The sequence below is a fragment of the Phragmites australis genome, chromosome 24 (assembly GCF_958298935.1).
Source record: "Phragmites australis chromosome 24, lpPhrAust1.1, whole genome shotgun sequence".
Taxonomy (NCBI): Eukaryota; Viridiplantae; Streptophyta; class Magnoliopsida; order Poales; family Poaceae; genus Phragmites; species Phragmites australis.
This window is the reverse complement of record NC_084944.1, coordinates 3,939,064-3,956,962: the sequence shown is the minus strand read 5'-3', so window position 1 is coordinate 3,956,962 and position 17,899 is coordinate 3,939,064. Positions and strand designations below refer to the sequence as shown.

Sequence of the window (17,899 nt, the reverse complement as noted above, 5' to 3'; positions counted from 1 at the left end):
AATTGTTCGTACACAGTGCAGTAAGAGAGGTGTGTCAGCCAAGGGTAAGTTTCTCTCCGTTTAGGTTGTTGTTATTTCGCTGTGCAATCATCTGTTTTCACCTAAAGTTGGAGTAACTACACCCACAGTTCTTTCGCAAAAGTTGACGGTCCTTTTTCGCCTTAGAAGGTGACATGTTATTGTTGCTTTTCATTGGTGATCAACTGATCATGCATCCCCAATGGAGATCGATGCAGGCTTTATTACGATCGTAATCTTGTGGTTTAATTTCTCTTCGTTTTTCGTCCTTCCTTTCCTGCGTTCCTCTGGTTGGAAAGTGTCACGTACGACGCATATGCTTTATGCCAACGCCGTCGATCGTAGCACCAGTGACTTATCAGTGAGCTGTTAATGTCACGGTTAGCCAAACCTAAGCTTGTAGCAAGTATGAACTGCCGGCCAGGCCTGTATTGGCTTTCACATTTCAAAATCAAAATAAATAAAAAATGGAAAAACCTTTTTTTTTATTTATGCTGTGCTGGTTTTATGCAGGGCTGTTGATCTGTTAGTTTGCCTTCAAGGTACGAAAACGCTCATACGCAGGAAGCTTGCTGTTGGAGTTTTGCATGGTTCCAAGCACAAGGAAAAGGAGAGGTTGAGAATGTCTGTCTGCTCAAATGGCATGCATGTACCACTTGTTCGTTGTTCATTGTGGTTTTCAGAGAACGTTGCAGTGTGCTCAAATGACATGCATGATCCCTGCACACACACCGCAACGTTCTCTGACAATGACATGCATGTACCACAAATTTCGATCTGTCAGGGAACGTTGCAGTTTCCATGTAATCATGTGATGCTTAAATGGCTGATTGTCTCATGTTCGAATCTTCTTGTTAGATAGCTCGTGATCATGTGATGCTTTCTTTAAGAATATACTAACAGTCCACCAGCAATTCCCATAAATTTACACAAGAATTCCCTTCCCTGAAAATAGGAGGAAACAGAAAACGTGTTTTGGTTGATACATGGAGTTCGGCGGGTATATTATACAAACAAGCATTCGATCAAATGAACCTAGAGTTTCGTCATCTAGGTCAGGTACAAAGTTATAGGCCACATATGCGGCTCGAAACCTCGGCCCGCACCCCTCAGGAAGGTTCACCACGGTCGGCCAGCCAGTGGTGGCCTTCAAGTTTGATGAAAGGCCCAATTAGAAGGGTTCTCTTTTAATTTCTTTTGCTATTTCGTTTTTAAAAACATTATACCACAAGAGCAACGGACTAATGCCATATGCAGAATTAAAAGTATACAAAAGTATAAATTCAAATTATTCAACTATAACAACACAAAATGTAATATGGAATATTTAAAAAATTTAGAGGAACAATTAAACTGTACTATAGGAACAATAATATTGTATTGTTGGAACAATCCAAAATATACCATGTAACACCTCTATAATGCTAAGAGAACAATAAAATTCTGTTCTAGGAACAAAAAAATATTATAATGGATTTTTTTTAAGTAACTATTAAGAATTATTCAAAAAATAGCACAACAAAATCTTATAGACAGTGAAGAAAAAGCTATAAAATATACTATACAACAATAAATTCCTCCTAAAACACGAAGAGAAGTAAGAAAACCAAATAAGAAGAACAGGAAAGAAAAAGTAACAAAGTAGACTCCTCAAGAAAAAAAAAAGCATACATCACTGTAAAAAGGAAAAAGAAATGAAAAATAACTCGAATCTGGCCCAACAAAGCACCTAAGCCTGCCTAACAAAGTGGGCCGCAGCATGTGCGGCTGGAGTTTATTGGCCCATATCATTCCCGGACGAGGATCTTGACTCACAGCTGTAGCGACGAAGAAGTTACCGTGACGTCGACGTCAAAAGATCCAAATCCACTATTCTCATACTGTGGGGGCAACTGACTATACAATACAATGATGTTTTTCTAAAAATTATATATATATATAGATAGATATATAGACACACACACACACAACAACGGCAGAAGGGAGAGTCATGCACACATCCGTTTCTTTTTTCATACATGTGCGTGTATTACGACGTAAGGAGAGCGTACAAAGATGAGTAAAAAATACAGACTCATACGCAAAGGATATGAAGGAAGCAATTATTCCAACTTACTGACATAGAGGACTAAAAAAGGAAAAACAAACATGTCCCCGTGACCTCTGTGCTTGCCGGAGACGCAACACCAAACTGGGATCAGGAGAAGCACCATCGCAAAAAGTCTCTGAAGAGAGTCACAATACATCGAAAATGGGAACGAGAATATAGACGTTGTCCATCGTCCAAGAACATGCCCCACCTGACAGACTGTCGAAAGACTACAAAGAAGGAGCCCAGATCTACTCGTCGCAAAACCACAAGCTCAATAGTCGCTCCCCTGCACACTCTGCGCCACATCGCCATCACCACCGCCAAACTTCCTGCCAAGCCCGGAAGGCAAAAGACTCCAACACAGGAACCATCATGAACCAAGGCTTCAGACGAAACTTCGGATCTGGCAGACTCTCACCCCACTAGCCCATCGCCGACACCGGAGTGAACGCTGTCGAGACAGAGAAAGGACCGGAGGATCTTTTTCTCGACCGACGATACCAGCACCACCTTGCCATCGCCATTAGTACACCAAACCCTAGACAAAACTAAAACTATTCTACACAAACGGACGAAAGACCACAGACCCCTTTCTTCCGAGGCTGGAACGGCCGTCGGAGGCGAGACTGGGGACCTTGCCAGCAGATCTCTCACTGCCTCCTTGCACCTCCACTCAACTGTAGCAGAGGAGAGGATAAGGCCCCGTGAGAAGTGCTTGCGGACACATCCTTTTCTTTTACCAAGGAACACAGCGCACTTTTTTTTTTGTTAGTGGGATCACAGCTGACAGCCGACCGTGCGAAGAGTAACGGGCTCAAATCACAGCGACATCTCCTGGGCCGGTCTTCTGAGATTGAATCCATACGTCTCCCTTTTTTTTAAAAGTAAATTTCACTTTGCACATGTCTTAATGTATTTGGTGCACTTTAAACCACCTTTAATAACAACTTCTATTTCGAACCATATATTTGATGTTAGTATTTCAATCTGTACTATATTTAAATAATTAATTTTTAACCATACTAACGTGATGAGCAGTTCCATCTACCTCAATATAAATATTCATCTAAGAGGATGGACGGTTGTTTTTATACCAAGTTTTATTTCTCTCGGTTCATTCTTTGTTGTTTGCTTCCTCTTTTGCCTTAAGTTGTTAGAGTCGTCTCTCCCTATCATGTAGAATGATATCGAGTTTACGGTGCCACGACTATTAAAAAGTCAACATCCTACCTATAATCTGACCCTCTCATTATTTGTTCACTGACATTACGGAGATAGCCGACGGCGAGGTAGATATGGCCGAGGTAGTGCAGGTGGTGACTTGTGGAGAGACAGTGGCAAGTTACACATGAATGGAGACGAGCGGCCATGCAGGCGGTAACTTGAGGTGACGGCGTCAACGATGAATATAAGTATATGACGAAGTCTGCGAGCGGTGACACTTGTACTCTGAAGATTCGATATGGAGATATGGCTTTAGCAATTTGAGACCAAATGGGAAGCAGAGAACGAAGAATGAACAGAGAAGAAAAAAGCTTGAGCTGGAAACAAAAATCCTCCCTTCTAGTTGAAGTTATGGTGCTGAGGTAGATGAAGCTACTCGCCACGTGAGCACGATCAAAAACTAAAATATTAACGTATAATATATGATTTAAAATGACACCTACTATCAAACGTGATTCAAAATATACCAAATACACTTATATACGGTCCAAAGTGAAGTTTATTTATTTTTGAGTGTGATCACAGCTGACAGCCGACAATCGTGCGAAGAGTAACGGGCCTTTCAAATCACAGCAACATCTCCTGGACGAGATAACCGTATACGCACACCCGCATATGGAGCTGCGTTTCCCTTACACGGTACACCGATCGACGCCACGCGACGGATTCATCGCCATGCACCCGCGTCAAACCCCGCCACCTGACGGACGCCGGCACGCGATCATTCTTCGCCCGGCCCCGGCCCCGGCCCGGCCTCGCATAGGTGGACCTTCCAGTCGATTCTTCCTCCCGACCCGAAGCACGGCACGGCAGCACCTGAACCCACCACGCGTCCGCCCCGCCTCCCGCCCAGCACCACGTGTGCGTCGAGGTGGCCCTCGCCCCTCCAACCTGCTCATGCTCTCCTTTTATATCCCCATCAAACCTCTCACGGCCTTAACCAACTCTGCCGCTCAGCTACCTCTAAGCTCTTGGAATCACGAGCCCAAAACAGCCTTGCCATCTTCGATCACGAAATCCAGTTCGATCGGTAGCGAGGCGTTGCGGCGGCGATGGACGCGCCGGCGATGCTCACGCGCAAGCACGTCCCGGAGGACGTCGCCCCCCGGAACATCGGTGAGTACGACGCCGGCCACCGAGCCCGTCGCTACACCACACGCTCCACGTTGCGATTGGCACGTTTCGCTTAATTACTCTGTTTGGTGATGGCGTGCGTGCAGTGGAGGGCGAGGGAGCCGGGGGCCAGCAGCAGCTGCACCGGGACGAGAAGCAGCACAAGCCGGTGCTGGAGAAGATGAAGGAGAAGGTGAATAAGATCAAGAACACCCTCGCCGGCCACGGCCACGGCCACGGCCACGACGAGCTCGTTGGCGACGGTGAGAGCATCAGCAACGAGGAGGAGGAGGGGGATGTGGCGTTGGAGAGGGAGGCCGCGACGGAGAAGGGCGGGTACATAGAGGACGTCGAGGACAAACCCGTCGTCATGGAGTCCGACCCCGAGGTACACGGCGCGCCCAGTAAGTGCTACAACCTGTTGCCCCGTGTTGAGCAGCACAGCTGATTGGTTACATGCGTCGTGTACGCGTGTGCTCTGTTCTGATGCTTCCTTATCCAAGTCTCGTACTTATATGGCGCGTGCGACCCGTTGCAGTATACGAGTCGGCGAGGATACCGGCCGTGCAGGAGGTGGAGGGCGATGGCCGCCCCCGGGTGCGGCTTGGCGACCTCGGCGGCACCGTCGTCGAGGATCCGGCCGCGCCGCGCTCCACGGCGCCCGCGGCGCGAGGTATGGGACACAGCTTGATCATGTCTTTGGCACTCCGCTCGATCATGTATTCATGTGTGTTTTGAGTTTTGACACGCATCTCACGGCCATATGTCGCGCTCACACGTCTCTTTGGCTGTCATGTGTTTGCTTGCAGAGGGGGAGGACATAGGCACGACACCCGTCGTGCAGCAATTCGAGTCGATGACCGTGTCCGATGACCCGCCACACGTCGGCGCGGGGAAGAAAGACGCCCGAGCGGCCACGGGCACCACGGAGTTCGGCAAGAAGTTGGCCACCACGGTGGACGAGAAGGTCGCCGGCGTCGGCACTGCCGTGGGCGTGGGGAAGCGCGACGACGAACGCACAGAAGCAATGCCAGTGTCGGACGCTGGCGGGGAGGAGTGGAAAGACGCCTCCGCGGCCACGGACGCGACTGACAGGGCGCCCAGCCCGGGCTACACGGACAAGCTCAAGTCCTTTTCGGCGGGCACCACGGAGTACGGCAAGCAGCTGGCCACCACTGTGTACGAGAAGGTCGCCGGCGTCGGCACCGCCGTTGCGCCCAGCCTCCGTCCACAGGTGGGCGTGGGGAAGCCGGTTGTCGGACGCAATGAGGCAATTCTGGTGCCGGACGCCGGTGCAGTGGAGCGGAAAGACGCGACGGACAGCGCGTCGGGCGTGGGCTACACGGACAAGATTAAGTCTGCGGCGACCACCGTGTACGAAAAGGTTGCGGGCGTCGGCACCGCCGTGGTGGGCAAGGTGCCGCTGGCCACGCACTCCACCGGCGCCGTGACGCCTGGGGTCGGCGCGCAGCAGGAGGACACGAGCGCGACGGTCACGCCCGGTGCCGGCGGCCCCGGGAGCGGGCATGACAAGGGGGTGACCATGATGGGGTACATCGCCGAGAAGCTGCGGCCCGGGGACGAGGACCGCGCGCTCAGCGAGGCGATCTCGGGCGCCGTGCAGCGCCGCAAGGAGGACGTCGGTGGCACGGTGGCGCAGCGCGTGCCAGCGCCCAGCCAAGTTATGACCAAGGCGCGGGAGGCCGTCACGTCGCTCACCGGCGGGAACCGCGTCTCCGAGACCGTGCAGCCGACAACCACAGGTACATATGCACGCGCACAACCCATTGTTAAGCCCACAAAAGCTCTCGCCCATTAACAATTGGATCAGGAGCTGACGAGCTCTGTGCGATGCAGGGGAAGACCTGAAGGGCGGTGCCGCGGCAGACGCGCCAGTAATCCGGAGGGAGGAAATCGGCGGCGTGAAGCTGAACACGAATACAATGTGAAATTACGTCGTGAGAGCACAGATGATGTGATTAGTACCGTGTCAAGTGCGTGTACACGTGTGGATAATGTGATTAGTACCGTGGAGTCTAAGCTGGAATAAGTGCACTGGTCGTGTGCACCGTGCAGTGGTGTTGTGGCTTCTGTTCTGAGTGTATTTTTGGGCTTGGTTTGACCGTGTTCGTGTGATGGTCTCGTGCAAGTATCCACAGGTCTGTCTGAATTTTGTATGTTCAAAGTTGCTCTGTATTTTGTGTTCATCACTTGTGTCGACTGCACAGTACCTCGTTACCTCGCAAAGACGTTAAGTACCGTTGATGCTACTCGACTTTGTACTTTGTTCAGGAAGAAGTCATCGTAGGTATTCGAAAATTCTGAAAAATGGCGGATGCTATTTGTCTATTTCTTTTACGAATCTGTAACAGTTCATATCATTTCTTATGTCTTCTATTTCTAATGTACCGATTTTCTTGTTGCTTTGCTCTAGCTGCTTCGCCCTGTGCTATCCATCTCCTCCTATCTCCAGCGGCGCCCTCGCCGTCGGATCCACCGCCTGTGGTCATATTAACCAATTCATTTTCAAGTGGGACACCGCACGCGACTTCAATGATGCCACCGCCGTCTCGCCGCAATCCCCGTCAGTCTGGCCGCCATCCCATTTTTCCTATAACACTTTGTGTCACCAGTGAATATGGAACCCCGAACTATAACTCCTACCCTAAACTTGTCGGCGTTTACACAGGCATCGCACTATTTTAGACGCATGAGAGATTAGGAAGGGTAAAAAAAAATCGGGGCTGCTAGCGTCCGGACGTTCGATTCGGACGCAGCGTCGGACGGTTCCTTGAAATATTGTCAAAGAACTTCTATATCATCTAAAAGATACTTCTGCAACATCGAAAATCAATTTTTGTAACATTAAAACACATACATCGAAAAAGTAATTAGCGAACCCGAAAAAATTATCCATTTGAGTTAATTTCGTCAGAGTGTGTAACATTCTTGAAAAACTTCTGTTACAATTTTTCATAATATTTAAAATATTAAATTTGAATGTCTGAAATATTAAAGATATAAAAATATAGGAATTAACTCAAATGAATAATTTTTTCAGATCCGGATCTGTATACAAGAGATTTCGGGATACAACATACGAAAATAACTATGACAAAAAAAATTTATAACATCTGAAACATTAAATTCGAATGTCTGAAACATTAGAGATGCGAAAAATTAAAAATTAATTTGAATAGATAATTTTTTCAGATCTGTATCCATACGCAAGAGATTCCAAAATACAACATACGAAAATAACTATCATAATAAATTTTCATAACATCTGAAATATTAAACTTGAACGTATGAAATATTAGAGATACGAGAATAAAAAAATAACTCAAATAAATTATATTTTCTGATTCAAGTATATGGGCAAGCATTTCCAAAAACGTCATATTGCTCCGGACGTATATTGGCAAGCATTTCCAAAAAAAAAATTCGATGCGTTGCACTGCGGCGTAGGCCAGAACGAGGCCCGCCACATCCACAACGGCCTAATCTGGCGGCGACGGAAATTGGGCTATCCCCGAGCTTTCAGTTCCTGGGCGCCCACGCACCTCCGCTCCGCGCGGCCGCCCTTCGGACCAGACGTCCAGACCTCGCCACTACCACTACCTCTCCGCGCGGCCGCTTGCTCGATATGCGCTCGGGCGAGCTCTCCATACGATCCTGGGCGCCCACGCACCTCCGCTCCGAGCAGCCCGGGCGCTCTCCACCCGGCTCTGGCCGTCGCGGAGTCTCTTCGGCGATGGTTCAACACACGGCGGCGAGAGCGCCCCCCCCCCCCCCCGACACTGGAAATCGCGATGCTTGCTGCATCCGCGAGGGAGGGAACGAAGGGGCAGGCCTAGATGCCGGCTGCTTCCCGTGGGAAGTTCTCCTCCGGCTGCCGCCGCCCGGCCCACCGGAGAGCGACGACGTTGACGGCGAATTTTTTTCTCGTGTTCACGGTTCCAGGAGGTCATTCGAGGACGTGAGGCTGCAGGCGGACAGGATCTTCAGGATCCTGCTGCAGGACGGCCCGGGGTTCAGCGCTCGCCAGACGCTCGACGAAATGCGCCCCAGGGTGTCGAACGCGCTGGTGAGGGAAGTGCTGTTCAAGATTATCACGTCTGTTGACAGTGTGAACTGTGAGAGGTACCCGAAGCTGGCGTACAAGTTTTTCGTGTGGCAGGGCAGCAGGAGGGGTACCGGCACGGCACGAGCATGTACAACCTCGTGATGAAGGTCTCTGCTGAGTGTGGGGAGGTCAAGGCGATGTGGCGACTGTTTGAGGAGATGGCGGACAAGGGGCTGCCTGTCTCGGCCCGGACTTTCCATCTCTTGATATGCGCATCTGGGCAGGTTGGGTTGAGGCGGAGGCTGGTGGAGAGGTTCATCAAGTCAAGCACTTTCAACTACCGGCCGTTCAGGAACACATTCATCGTGATACTGCACACGCTTCTGACGATAGAGCAGTACTTGTTGATAGAGTGGGTTCACCAGAAAATGCTCCTCGAGGGGCACTTGCCTGATGTATTGACGTACAATGTGGTGATGCGTGCAAATTATATGCTCGGGAAGCTGGATCAGTTCCACAGGCTGCTTGATGAGATGGGAAAAAAATGGGCTTACGCCTGACCTCCATACTTACAATCTCTTGCTTCATGTGCTTGGTAAAGGAGACAAACCCCTTGCAGCTCTCAATTTGCTGAACTATATGAGTGATGTTGTGTGTGTACCGAATGTGCTGCATTTCACAAACTTGATAGATGGTCTCGGTTGTGCTGGAAACCTAGAAGCTTGCAAGTATTTCTTTGATGAGATGATCAAGAAAGGGTGTGAGCCAGATGTTTGTTACACTGTTATGACCACAAGCTATGTGGCAGCCGGGGAATTTGAGGAAGCACAGAAGTTCTTTGATGATACGTTACTGAGAGGGCAGCTTCCAAATGTGTACACATACAATAGGGGAGTCTTTGCACAGTAGGGGAGTTTGATAAAGCATTATCTATGCTGAAGGACATGGACTCGCATGGATGCACACCAACCTTCTCAGTGTATGGTAATCTAGTGAGCAGATTGCACAATGCTGGGAAGGATTCTCAAGCTAATAATGTCATTAAGTACATGACAGATAAGGGCCATTATCTTCATCTGTTGTCAAGGTTTGGGGGATATAGAAGATGTTGAGATGAGATGCCCCATAGTTAGATGCAGAGTTGTTCATTCCTTTGGTTGTTTCCATTTCAGAAATATGGATAATAAGGGAGTATCCTAGAAACCAGTTGCGCTCTAATTGTTGTAGCACATGCCATGCGGGAGTCCTTATTTATTGATGAAGTACAGAAATGTAATGTTGTATACTGTAATTGTTTTGTGTAACAATGAAATATGATAGGATGGTGAAAACTAGTCATGACTCATGAAGTCAGGATTAGTGAATCCTGATTCACCAGTCCTAAATAGAATATCCAATCTTTGTTCTGCTGCACTGTTGTTGCTCTATTCCTTATCCTAGGCCCCCAAACCAGATGACAGTCACTGTCATTGTCACAGTGTATATTTCCAGTGTTAATAGCTCATTCTAATAAAATAGGAGTATAGGGCAAATGGTTTTACTATATTACAGCAGAACAGTATCTTGTTAAGTAACCTACCTTCAAACTTCTACATGCCCTCTGATTTGATAGAATGAAAAACATTCTATACTGCTCAGTCTCATTGTCGCCAACCCTAAGCATAGACTTAGTAGATTATATGTCAAATCAGACAAGATCCATAGATGCATTGTAGATTATCTTGTAGCACTAAGAGGTGTAACATGGCAGTTTAATAATTAAATATGATTCAAGTTAATTTCAATTTTCAAGATTTCGTGTGTCGAGTCCTCCATGACGTCTAATGTTGAATGAGTTTTCATACGATTCATCTGTTAGGTGCAGCTCTGTAAGGATTCTGCATAAAAGCCATCTTTTTGTGTTATTTGAATTTCCTAATTATTGCTAGTTGCTTGTAGATTGAGCATTTGGTTATTTATGAAGACAAGATGGTGAGGTAGGGAGCGTAAATGGTAAAAGTGATGCACATATCACACTTTTATTTTTAACTAATCTGTACCCTGCAGTATAATATTACGTAGTAACTTCACATAAAAACATCTATCCGAAGTCAAAGCTCTTGTAACTGCAGACAGGAGCGAGACCATGTGGTGATGCTATATTGCTATATGCTTTGTAGTTTTATCATTTCTTCTCTTCTTTCTTCTCTTCTTTCTTTTCCTCTTTTTTCTCCTCTTTCTTTTCTTCCTTCTTTTCTTCTTTTGCAGGTCCAACAGACACAATGTCAATCTTCCCAATCTTCTTTAACTTCTTTGCAATTGCCACAGTGTCCATTTCGCCTACTATGATCATCTTATTGTCCTTCAGATCCGCTGCTATGGAATCAATACCTGTGCACAAGTTGAGGTATATGTAGCATCAAATTTTCTTGCTGACATAATAATACTTGTTCTTTTGTTGTTCCTGACTTCCTGTTCACCCCTTTCTACAAATATATTTATTCTCCATTATATGTGGTGTTAAGATATGGTGTGCAGAAACCAGATCGGGAAATATTTCTTTCGAAGACTATAATTGGCATACATGATAAACCTGACAAAAAATATTTCCCATAGCAATGAAGATGGAATACACAAGTTGCCATTATATATCTACACCCGGGAGTACATAAAATGCTTCCTATATATATATTTCAATATACAAGTTTTTATGCTTATGTATTGGATTTGAAAAATCAATCCTTTTGTGGAACATATACCAACCTCATGTACGACTACTCACCTGCAAAGGACCCATCACTCATGTAACAATTTTCATTAATAAAGAAGAGCCTTTTTGTATCCTTAGCTGTATCATGTACACCTACTGTAGGGTCCTCATCTTTTTGTTAGCATGTGTGATAAACAAATTCCACCTAACATGATTTATCCTCCCAAACTCTCACTTAAAACTCATGCTAATTATTCCAAATATGTGAATTACAAATTTGACGATGAGCAAACAATATCCTTGTTTCCAGTATCACATCTAATATCTTTTTTTATCAGAACACATCAAAGCAATCCATTATCTAAAGAACAGCAAAACCATCAGAGGGTGCAAATTGTTACCGTAAATGTCCGCAACAGCTTCAATGGCTTTCTGCTTTATCTTGTCGTCAGTCATGGTTGGAACCCTCAGCACCACCTTCTGCTGAGAATTGACCAAGCAACACAGAGGTATGAGCAATCGAAGGAACTGAAGAACCAAAGCTAGGAGGGAGAATTCTGCATACCTGAGCCATCTGAAGCCTCTGGATGGAGTGGAGGAGGAGGGGAAAGGCAGCGGCTATACTTGAGAATGCCTTGCGGACGTATGTACAAGGAGAAGAAACCAAAGCTGATGATGCTGGTGGATTCCTTTATATAAAGGTGCAAGTGCACTTGCCCGTCTGTTCTTGGTGCCGAGTAGCCTAACAGGCTAGGGGGCTGTTTTGGTTGTGACTTAAGGGTGAGGTTGTTAATTTCGCCAACCATGTTTCTATTTCACTTTTCTTTCTCTTCTTTTTGAAGGAAACAATATTGCTGTTTCTGTAGTTCGGTTGGGCCGATTCGGCGCTGATGCGAGATGAGTCGGACTTTATTATTTTTCTGTTGCCATGATTAATAACTCCACCTCGTTGACGTCTGCATTGGGGAAGAGGTACGGATTTGTTAACTCTTGCAACACCGTGTAAGTCCATTGGTTGATGGCGTTCTTTCTGGACGCCCATTGTGAGGTCCCCTTCGTCTGAAGCCTGAATATGTGTGCAGCTGCTGTGTAGGGGTGTAAGTCCACGCCACCGTGCGCACAAAAGACGCCAGGTTCCATTCTGGAATAAGGATGGACACAGGATGGCAACACCACCACACCGGGGTCTCAGTCGTCGGCGCCGGCGTGGCCGGACCATGGCGGTGAGCGTGGATGGTGTCTCTTTACCTGATGCGACTCTTCTTTATACAATTCCATTTCGAGCGAGTGACGATTCTTCTTTACACGATTCCATTTTGAACGAGCGACGTGTAACGGTTGCGAATGATTTGTCTCGGGCGTTTCATGATGCAGTGGAAGGAGGGGAGAAAACGGGCAGGCTGTTCACCACTTATTCGACAGTGGTTCAAGAGCATCCAGGAAGAACTGTCGTGTGCGGCTGGAAATGTTTGTCTCAGGAATGGATAAAAACTCGGAGGCATCACCTCTCGCAGAGGCAGTGATTGTTTGGGGCATAGTCGCATAGAAATGAATTCGATGAATTTCCTTTGAAAATCCTCGGGTTCCAACCAGGCCCTAGTTTTTGGCTTGCAAATTTGTACAAATTCTGTAAAATTCCTACTCGGTCGGAACAGCTCCTGTCAAAGTGTCGAGGAGACAACTTGTCACCTATTTTTTTTATCTGCTCTTTTAGTGTCAGATGTTGGTCCTGCATTGGCATTTCATGGAATCACCTGGCTGATTTTTTCAGCATGCTTCAAGAAGAAGAAAATCATTTTCAACACCGATTCTTTATGGAAGTTTTCTCTATAGCAGCTTGGGAGATTTGGAAACAGAGGAATTCGAAAATCTTCCAGAATACTACTACTTGTTCAACAGCTGGAGATCCTGCTTTGTGGATAATGTACTTTTACATCTCAATAGGATGAATAACTCCCTTATGCCTTAGCGCCTCTGATTTCTCCTGGATCAATTGTGCTGTACACTTTCCTCTTTCTTCCTTTTCAATCCTTTTATTCTCTCCCCTTTTATTCCTTTTGGGTTTTTCTATATCAGTTTTGGACGATGTGACGATCGTATATTTGCATTCGTTGGATAAAACTGTAACAATGGATGCGAATAACTAAACATATTTTTTCATAAAATTTTACGTATCTATCAAATCAAACTGGAGTAAATTCAAGCAACCAAATACACTCTAAAAGAAGCAGCTATGGTAAAAGAAGATGATGGAGTACCATGCATGCTAGGAAATGATCGATGAGAGCTTGTGCTTAGTTTGGTCTAGTAACGATAGTACTAACATTGCTGACCTTTGGGGCATATCTGGGTTGTGACTTGTCAATTGGGTGAGAAAAACTCAATGTAAATTGTGATTGCAGTTATATGTGTACAAAAGAAATACGGCGAGGATACGTGAGAATGCCGAGGAGAATGTTCGTTTTTGTTGCCTTTTAGTTGGTGCCATATCAAAGTGCCCAAAACATACACGAGCGCTGTTAATCTCCAACTAACCCATCGACAAAACAAAATCCAAACTCGCAGTTGCATCCCCGGAGAGAAACGACCTATGCGAGGAAGGTTTCCTATGGGAGACGTTCTGCAAATACTGGCCGGAACAGTAGAGTAGCTGTTACACTTGCAGGCTTGCAGCAGACGTGCTCTATGTCTGACCGCTGTCAACGTCAGAGCGGCTGCGTGTCTGGTGGAGCGGTGGAGGGAGGACGGACGCCGCGCTGCGCTGTGGCAGTGGCACAGCTGGATCCCCTGCGGATCGAGCAGAGCACAGGCGACCGGTGCTCCCAGTCAGAACACGCGTATGATGAAATATAAGTTATGCATTTGTCATTGCGGTCACATGTTAAAAAGCTTTTTTAGGAAATAAAAAATGAATTTGATGTGCACACAAAAGATACATTTTTTTCTCGTGAACAGTAAAGATGTCCGCCACATTAGAACAAAGTTTCGATATACATCATATGAAATAGATAGATAATTAGTGTGTGGGATGGGAGACATCTTTTCGCTCTCCTCCAGAGATGACCAAATAGATCAGTCGTACCGGTCTAGTACGGGCCTGGCTTAGCTTGGCACGGCCCGATAGGTCCGAATACTGTAACGGGTCGTACCGTGCCGACCTGTGTGCCGCGCTCTCGGCCTACGGCACGACCCGTGAAGCACAGTACCGTGCCGGGTCGGCTCGGGCACGGTTGCGGCACGAGTGATCGTGCCAAGCCACTGGGCGGTGGGGCCGAGCGGCAGGGCGGGGGCGGCGCGATCGGGCAACGGGGCGGGGCAGACAGTCGGGGCCAGGGTGACGCGATTGGGCAGCAGGGCTGGGCAGTGAGGCGGCGCAGGAGTGGGGCGGGCGGCGCGGCGAGGCAACGTGGGGGCGGGTGGCCGGGGCGGGGTGGGCTGTCGTGGCGGAGGCAGCCAGCCGGTGCGGGGTGAGGCGGCGAGGCGGCGCAGGGGTGGGCGACCAGTGCGGGGTAGGGTGGGCCGTGCCCGTGCCGGCCCACCGTGCCGAGGTGTCGGCCCAGGCACGACCCGGCTAGCCGTGCCATGCCAACCCAGCCCGTCTACCCTCGTGTCTGAGCCATGCCTACAGTACCATGTTTCGGGCTGGTTCAGTAGGCACGGTCGAGTTGGCCATCTTTACTCTCCTCCCACTTTAGATCCGGAAAATTGATTATACGTCGTAAAATTAATTAACCTTTTATAATATATCTGAAGTTGATTAGCTTTTTAATTTTGTATTGGTTATGAGAGGTGGAAGATAAATTTTGTTACAAACTAATCTTTGTGAGTATACGATAAAAAGATGATCAATTTGAAATATATTACCAAAGGTTGATCACTTTGGCACATATAATAAAATTTCCCCTTTAGATCCATCTCACATTGGTCCAGAATGCACATGAACACCAGGCCCCGTTAAATATACATACCAATGTGCACAACATAAAGTTTTTTTAAAAAAAGTCCTCTATGAATTAAACCGCAGTTGTTATGCTCCTCTAACACATGAGGACGCCGAGGAGAATGTTTGCCCTGGTGGCCTGAATTCCTTCCATACCAAAGCGCACTAAACAGAGACACGAGCGTTGCTAATCTCTAACCCACTGTCAAAACAAAAAACCGAACTTGCAAGTAGTATCCATTGAGAAACGATATATCCTTGCGGGGACGGTTCATCCGGGAGAAGTTCTCCACTTACTGGAATACTGGAGCTGCTGCTTTCCCACTTGCAGCAGACTCACTACTCTGAACTGAGATCCTCTGTGTCTTTATAGAGCAAAGTCATCGTGCTACAGTATCCGTGGTGGCAGATGCAGATCAGCTGGGGTTCTTGCGTTCGACTGCTGTCAGCGTCGAAGCGGCTGCAAGTTTCGTGGAGCCGTGGAGGGAGGAGAGGACGCCGTGCTGTGGAGTAGCTGAACCCCTTGCCGGTCGAACGCACGAGCAGCCACTGCCCCCGATCAGAAGCTCAGAACACTACGTTTGGTACAGTGTCTTGCTCGTTGCTCTGTCCGTTTGGAAGCCTCTCTGCTCATTTACCTGCAGCTTTTTCACGGCCTTGTGCTTCTGTCCTGTCAGTGGAGTACATTTCGAATTTTAGATTGGATTGCAAAAAGAGCGAAGTACCTTCGGATCAAGTTAAGTGAACCCCCACCAAGCTCAAGCTCATAGGATGCAAAGTTGGCCAAACAAGAGTGATGGTTAAAGGCAACCTTTTCAAGCCACTTTACCACAAAGTTACACTAAGTAGCATAAAAACTAAGCTACTTCACTCATGCTGCTACCACTAAATTTACCAGCTTTTGCTGCCTGCATCATTAAGCTGCTACTAGTACTTACTTAGACACCCCAATTCCCAAATTTTCAGTCATCCGGTCTAGGGCATCTAAAAGGATCTCACCAGAAACGGGAGCGTCAGATGGAGCCATGGAGGTTGAAGACCACAACTGCCAAGGACATGGATGCCATGCACATGCAATTCGCATCACGGCCTCGGCCGTCGCCGACAGCATCTCGTTCGTTACACGAGCGCGCACGGCAGTCGGCAGGGGTTTCCAACGGTCTCTCAGGACAGGAGGGGTCATCACAAACTACCGCTGGGTTCTATGCGGGGGAAAGACTGCTGCTGGTAGCCGAGCAGGAGCACAGCTCCAGCAGAACAGATAAGATGTGTTGAGCCTCGGTTATGCCAGCAGCTGCATGTTCAGCGCCGGGGGGTTGGTGATCTGCATCGGCAGGCCAGGGGCTGACGGCTGCCGAGGAGAAGGGACGGGCATGTGGTTGGTGGTCCATCGGATACGATAAACTTGTGAGGGGAAAAAAGGGCGAGGAAGCCGGCAGGTTGGAGAATCAAACAACGACGAACCCCTTGCTGTAGCACGACAGTTAGGGCTCGGTTGTGTTTTTTTTTTGAAAAACTACTTTTAGAAATAGGTTAATAACTTCTATAACAAATTTTAAATTTTTGAGCATATAGTTTCTCAGAAAAACATCTTACATTGAGTTTTTTTTAGCTTTAGTTTATTTTACTCGAAAACAGACTTCTATTTTTTACAGAAATCACTTCTCCAGAACTCAATTATTCTAACTTTTGACTTCTTATTGTAACAGAGAGACGACGACGCCGGAGAATCAAACGCCGACCACACGCTGCGGCTGTGCTGAGGAGGAAGTCCGTGGATCGAGGAGGCACTTGAAGGCAGTGCATTCCCAAAATAGGCATCATCGGGGTATCGATGCCTCGATGGTGCAGGGTGTTGTTCAGCAAGATCTTCTCCTTTTCGTTTCCCATGTACAAATTATAATCCATCTTGAAGAGGCTAAGGCCGATACACTCCATGCACAGGAGATGGAGCAACACTGGAGTACGGCGAAGCAAAGCAACGCATTGCCGCGTCCACGCGGACAGAGAGAAGCACATGCATGTGTTTTTGTTCTCTCTTATTGTGAGACCAGCAGATGCTTGTGCTGAGGGATGGTCAAAAACTCCGAACGTTCGCTATCATGCTTACTCCTGGCCTAATTTAGTTAGGTTGTTTGCTCGCAGTGTTCATGATTTTAGTTGGTTTCTCCTAATTAATAGAGGGTTTGTACGATCTGTCCTTATCTATTATATATATATTAAAGAGTCAAGATTTGGTGTAATTCTAGGTAAAAGTTACTGTAGCAGCGGGTCTCACTTATATATACGGATAGATATATGGATATGTAAACATGTGTATACATGTGTATATATATATATGTGTATGTATTCATATATATATACATATATATATATATATATATATATATATATATATATATATATATATGTATGTATGTATGCATGGAATGTATAGTAGTAGTGGGTCTCACTTATATATATGTGTATGTATACGTATATATACATATATTTACATATAATTTTTATTTTTGGAAATTTTACAAAATATCGAAATGAATATTAATTATATTGATAAATCGGTTGAAATAATCTAAAATATATAGAAAAAATATCTAAAACTCAAAAAAATATGAAACAAATTTTGTTAGGTTTATATTACTTTCGTCTACTTGTTAAAATTATATGCATGCATGGAATTACTACTGTTTTTTTATAATTAAGTGAATATGTTAAATATTGATAAATAAATATTGATATGTCTAAAATTTGTGAACG

The 17,899-nt window shown here is 46.5% G+C and overlaps 2 protein-coding genes and 1 pseudogene across 3 annotated transcripts; 2 read left to right on the top strand and 1 right to left on the bottom strand.

The window, feature by feature from the left end:
• Positions 1–4,271: 4,271 nt before the first annotated feature.
• LOC133906900 (low-temperature-induced 65 kDa protein-like) lies at positions 4,272–6,657 on the top strand. The gene is made up of 5 exons (XM_062348860.1): positions 4,272–4,450; positions 4,555–4,851; positions 4,986–5,120; positions 5,257–6,210; positions 6,305–6,657. Exons 1-5 carry the CDS (start codon positions 4,387–4,389, stop codon positions 6,394–6,396), a joined length of 1,542 nt encoding a protein of 513 aa, XP_062204844.1. The 5' UTR covers positions 4,272–4,386; the 3' UTR covers positions 6,397–6,657.
• Positions 6,658–7,951: 1,294 nt separating this feature from the next.
• LOC133908021 (pentatricopeptide repeat-containing protein At1g55630-like) lies at positions 7,952–9,920 on the top strand (annotated as a pseudogene).
• Positions 9,921–10,503: 583 nt separating this feature from the next.
• LOC133907811 (heavy metal-associated isoprenylated plant protein 39-like) lies at positions 10,504–12,016 on the bottom strand. Of its 2 annotated transcripts, none has more exons than XM_062349904.1 (3): positions 11,768–12,016; positions 11,604–11,682; positions 10,504–10,883 (listed from the first exon to the last, which is right to left on the bottom strand). In XM_062349904.1, exons 1-3 carry the CDS (start codon positions 11,774–11,776, stop codon positions 10,678–10,680), a joined length of 294 nt encoding a protein of 97 aa, XP_062205888.1. In that variant the 5' UTR covers positions 11,777–12,016; the 3' UTR covers positions 10,504–10,677. The 2 variants fall into 2 exon arrangements, with proteins under 2 accessions (XP_062205888.1, XP_062205887.1); XM_062349903.1 differs by having other exon boundaries at positions 11,604–11,685; positions 11,768–11,997.
• Between the last annotated feature and the right edge of the window lie 5,883 nt (positions 12,017–17,899).